The following is a 5,532-nucleotide window of genomic DNA, read 5'->3' on the forward strand; positions in this document are numbered from 1 at the left end:
CTTGTGGCTAGTGCTTCAACATTGGGGCTTTGATGAGAGATGGTGTTCTTGGATCATGCAGTTAGTTCGGACTGGTAATACGGTGATTAATTTTAATGGCGAGATGAGACCATTTTTTTTGGTCCTCTAGCGGAGTGAAACAAGGGGACCCTATCTCCCATGTTCTTTTCAACCTCGCTGTCGATGCCTTGGCACACATCCTAGACAAAGCTAGGATGGCCGGTCACCTCTCGGGGTAGTAAGTCACTTGATCAATGGAGGTGTCACCCATTTACAGTATGCAGATGACACCATGATTATGGTGGAGGAGTTGGATCTTAGCATCGTTAATCTTAAGTTACTCCTTTTATGTTTTGAGGGCATGTCGGACTTGAGATCAACTTTGACAAGAGTGAGGTCGTTGTCTTGAGATACTTTGCGGCCAAGCAACAACGGATCACGGACAACCTAAATTGCAAGTTGGCGGCCTTCCCCATTGCATATTCAGGGATGTTGTTGTCCAACTTGAGGACTTTGATGCATGAATTCGACCCGCTGGTGGGGTGAGTAGCGTCTCGGGCAAAGCCTGGTGTGGACGGTTCACTTTCAAGGGGAGTAAATCTTTTCTTATAAGCTCTAACCTCGCGAGCGTCCCCATGTATATGATGGGGATGTATATCTTACCAGAGGGCGTTCACATCTTCTTTGATAAGGATTTGGCTAGATTTTGTTGGCAGGCAGCAAACGGCCGCCAGAAATATCATATGGTCAAATGGGCGAACATTTGTTTGCCCAAGAATCGGGGTGGATTAGGTATTATTGTCCCGCGCCACATGATCGTCGCCCTCATGTTGAGATGGGTGTGGCAGATCATGCGGGGTGAGGAAGGCTTGTGGTTGCAGCTTCTTCAGGCAAAATATCTAAGAGGCGAGCCTGTCCTGGCATGCTCTCGCTCGGGTGGCTTCCAGTTTTGGAGATCCATCCAACAGATCAAGGAGAACGTTCGTCTATAGGTTTCCTTCACTATAAGAAATGGGGAAGGAACCCAATTTTGGCTGGATCCATGGGTTGGTGGCGAGCCACTTCGGATGGGTTTCCCTAATCTGTTTGCTATCAGCGTTGGCTCTTGGTTTCCGCGGTCTCCCAAGATGTTTCATCGCACATTTGGGCAAGAGGAAATTATGGAGTGGACTAGATTGCGGGTAGCCCTCCGCCGGTGTTGCCAGATTATTCGAACACCGTTTCTTGGAGTCTTACACATTCAGGTGAGTTCCATGTGAGCTTGGCTATTTGCACTATGCCATTCGCCCACTATTCCTTGGCTTTCTCCTCTGTAGAAAGCCCCATTGCCTTTAAAGATGAAGATTTTTGTGTGGCAACTATTGCGTGACCGCCTACCCTCTAGGGCCGAGGTGGTTAAGCGGCACGGCCCAGGTAATGGCATATGTCCCTTCTGTGTTGTCTCTGAAACCGAGACCCACATCATGTTCTCGTGCACTGCTGCGCAGGCCCTTTGAACTTTCATACGCGAGGCACTGGGGCCCGACAGGGGAGCCCTGAACTTTGCGGAGTCCTTGAGACTAGAGCTACCCAGACTGGGCGTAATCGCTGATTATTCTGGCTTATCTTTGTGGCGATGTCGTGCATGTCGTGGATGACACGTAATAAAGTGGTGATTGAGTGGGTCTTTCCGCAGCAGGCCTCTGTCTCGTTCTTCAAATTCCTTACTTTCCTGCAGCGCTGACACCCGCTTTCTAGGCAACGTGACCGCGTCCGGCTTGGGCTCGTGCTGGATGTGCTTCTGGCTACCCGCACGTCACTTATCCTCTTCAGATGGCCGCCTTGTCTACTGCCAGTCGGTGGCTTTTTTCATATTTCTTTGATGCTTTTTTTGGGCGTGATTGTGATGTTGTCTCAACCGTCTTATTTGCTATGTTACGTGGGATTTGGTTGTATGGACAATTACTTTATTTATAAAGCGGGCCAAGTCTCACCCTGTTTTCTTTTTCGCTAGTGTGTTGCAAACTGAGCATAACTCAGATTGTTAGGTTCTTTGTAGTGGAACGAATTCATCAGGTTCAAGTCTTAGACTTACAGGTGCTTATAATTTTCTATTTTTATTTCAGGTTTTTCGACGATGTTCGTTTAGTGAGAAAATGTGTTTTTCGTCGACTACAAAGCTGATTGTGATGACTTTATTAATTTTAAGATGTTGTGTCGACTAAATTTTGAGATGTTGTCCTAAAGAAGCCGGTACAAGCCTAACATGATAGTGCGACGCACGGTAGGGTATTCGAGAGCATCCTAATATTGACATGACTGATCGTGACCAATGGACTACAACAAGATGACTGAACAACAACACCGACCACCTCTTCAACGACGCATGAGTACAAGACCCTGGCCTTTTATGGGCAACAATGATGTTGCCACTTGCCAGGACTGTGACCGTCGCAGTCACTTCGGTCAACATGGCGGGTGTCATGCTCATCCTCCTGTTCAGATTGAGTTTATGCTTTCATGCTCATGCTAGTGAGACAGACACGCTAGACTTTTCTTCGGCTTGCTAAATGTATGATTTGCCTTTCCGCAAAGAAAGAAAAAGGGTATAGTTTGCCTCTTATGACAGATTCCATAAGTCATATGCATGCCTTGTTTTCTCAGATTAAAACTAATTCGAGTGTTGCTGATTACTTCAACAGGTTCATGCTTAATTATTTCAATATTTTAAAAATGCTTTATTATGTGTTCTTTTTCTTGGGGGAAAAGGGTTTTCATTATTCATCCATAATTAGAATGATCCTTTTTTTTGCGAGAAAACTTTTGATCTATTCATCTTTAATAATAGCAGTACAATGAACACCGGAAATAATAAAAATTACATCTAGACTCATAGGCCACCTAGCGACGACTATAAGCACTGAAACAATCAGAACGATCCAACTCACGAAGTTTTACAACACCATCCGGGCCAGACCACATGGGGTTGTAAAATCAACAACCATAATCATTTAATATCAACAAGGAATGGGAGGCGATGTACTTTGTTAATCTTCAGTTGTATGTTTACTGTGGCGAATAAACTCAGTTGGGTTTAGTATTGTGCTTTGCCGTGGAGACAAGTCAAATTATGCTATCGTATGGTTGCCACGCTTTCAGTGTATATATTCTGAAACACACAAATAAGTACTGTACTTGTTTGTTAGCAATTTAAGGAAAAAAAACTGGGAGGGCACACAGCACTGATTAGTCTAAAACATCTAATCCTGGCAGAATTATCATAATCAAATGCAAAGCTAAATGACAACAAATTCCATATATATAATTGTGGTGATGCAAAGGAAATTATCATGAAGTTGTATCAGACCACATAATAATTGAGATAAAGCAACAAGGAATGACTTGTGGGGGGAAAGAACAATAGTACTCGAAAGTCAAAACAACTGCTAATATTGTTAGAATTTGATTTATAGCTCTCTCTAAAGACAAAGAAAAACAGGTTTGTACATTTGCCAAGTCTGTTTTCATGTAAAAAAACAGGGAAAACATCAAAGGACATGATGACAACAGCCATTCCTTGGACACTGGAAATACCAGAGTTACACTTATTCACTATGCATAATATAGCAGTAGAGTAGCAGAAGAACCCTGACAAAAAATAGCAGAACAAGCACAACACCACTGTAAGTAGCAAATCATGCTCCATGATTGACTGAACATTCAGTACAAAAAAAGAAAAAACAGAAACTATTACAAAACCACCGAGCAGTAGCAGTTTAAGCTCAACAAAACTGTTGCTTAGGAGAAGACAAATAGTACATGCGCAACTAGACATTAAATGGAGCCGTTTCCACATCATATTATAGGGAACTTATCTAGCTATATTAATATCGCTGAGATGCTATCTCCTGAAAAAAGGAACACTGCATACTCAGGTGTGATCAGCAGCCGGATTATACACCATGCTTCACATCAGTGCACCAGCGCCGCATTTTAGTAGCAGGCTACGCATCTTGAGCTACTGGTGTGTATCAGCAAGCTAGCAGAGTCAACCTAGCTATCAGGTTCTATTAGCACGGACCCTGAGAACTTCCAAGTCCATGTCGTCAGGGTCAGTTGCCTGGATCTCAAAGTGCACCCCGTCGAGCTCGTGGCGGAATTGATTCCTCGACACAGCATATATGGTCTTTGCACGGATGCGACAATCATCAGGAGACCTGAAAAGAAAGGGAACAGCTGTAATATTGTTATCTTCTTAGGAATTAGTAGCAGCTACCTGTGACAACTGACAAGAATACCCTACAAAAACTGAAACAAAAAAACAGGTATTCAGTACCATGAATGGAAAATCCATGGGAGTCATGCAGTGCAAGTGATATGTATCTCCCACATGGACATTTCATCAAATTTTAAAAACGTTATCCCATGAAATCTAACATTTAATTAATATCTTACCAAATATCAACGTGCAACTAATACATCTTACCTAATATAACGTGGAACTAATATCCTACCTAATATACACGTGCATGGCAGGTACACGATTACTAGTGTACTGTGTACACAAACATTCTTGTCTAAAAAACATTCTAACCACTGACAACTGAAAAGTATTGTCAAGTGCACTGCCGTCAGCTAGCCCCATTGTTACTGAATTGCACTTTTGTATTCATCGCTTTGCTGTTACCTTCGCGAGGTTACACGAAAAATAAAATGTTTCCTTTGTAGGATATGAGAGAATTAAGTTGGTCGTTGGGTGAGCTTGAAACATAATGCTTATTGGACAGAGTATCATGTAACGCGTATGAACATCCTAACAACTGAAAGCTGAAAGGATTGTACAATGACTGGGGTCAGCCACCCCCAGTTTTACTGAAGCTGTGCTTCTGAACCCACCCCATCGCTGTTTAAGTGTTTAGCACAGCAATAAATCTTTTTGGAGAATTATCATAGCAATAAATCTTTTTCCACAATTGACACAACCATAAATCCTTTTGAACAATTATCATAGCAAATAAATACATCTGCCTAGATAGAATCTTCAACTCTGTAACCAAACTGAATTCAGTCACAGGTGACAAGAAACAGGGGGCAAGAAAGACGAGGCTAACCAGGAGATGAAGAAAATCTTGCTCTTGCGGCAGTTGTCGTCGCTGACGAAATCCAGGTCGTAGACGGCGTAGCGGCAGTCGTCGACAGGCAGCGAGGCCGTGAAGTCGTCATAGCTCTCCCCGGGCGCACCGGTCTTCTCGACCACGACCTCCTCCGTGCTGTCGTCGATCTTGAATATCACGTACCGGTGCACCTTCCTCCTCTTCAGCTCCATGAACGCGCTCTTGCTCCGCTCCGGGACGTCAATCCACGCCGGCGAGTTCCCACCCTACACAAACAACCGGCCAGTTCCCCCGTCAGCCACAGAACAACAGACATTCCCGCTCGCTCGGTTGCCAAGATCGGCGAAAAAGAAAGGAGAAAACAACAACCATGAGCGTAAACCCAAGAAACTCCATGGTGCTGTTGCTATTGCCGCCGAGGAAGCCCGGCGAAGGGGTT

The 5,532-nt window shown here is 43.9% G+C and overlaps 1 protein-coding gene across 1 annotated transcript; it reads right to left on the bottom strand.

Annotated features, from left to right (window-relative positions):
- Nucleotides 1-3,642: 3,642 nt before the first annotated feature.
- Nucleotides 3,643-5,359, bottom strand: LOC125528174 (actin-depolymerizing factor 10-like; the record flags this gene model as incomplete). Its single annotated transcript, XM_048692680.1, is given in 2 exon segments — nt 3,643-4,196; nt 5,091-5,359. Coding segments are annotated over 2 exon segments (426 nt in total), but the record flags the coding sequence as incomplete, so codon positions are not given.
- Between the last annotated feature and the right edge of the window lie 173 nt (nt 5,360-5,532).

The sequence above is a fragment of the Triticum urartu genome, unplaced genomic scaffold (genome assembly GCF_003073215.2).
Source record: "Triticum urartu cultivar G1812 unplaced genomic scaffold, Tu2.1 TuUngrouped_contig_4683, whole genome shotgun sequence".
Taxonomy (NCBI): Eukaryota; Viridiplantae; Streptophyta; class Magnoliopsida; order Poales; family Poaceae; genus Triticum; species Triticum urartu.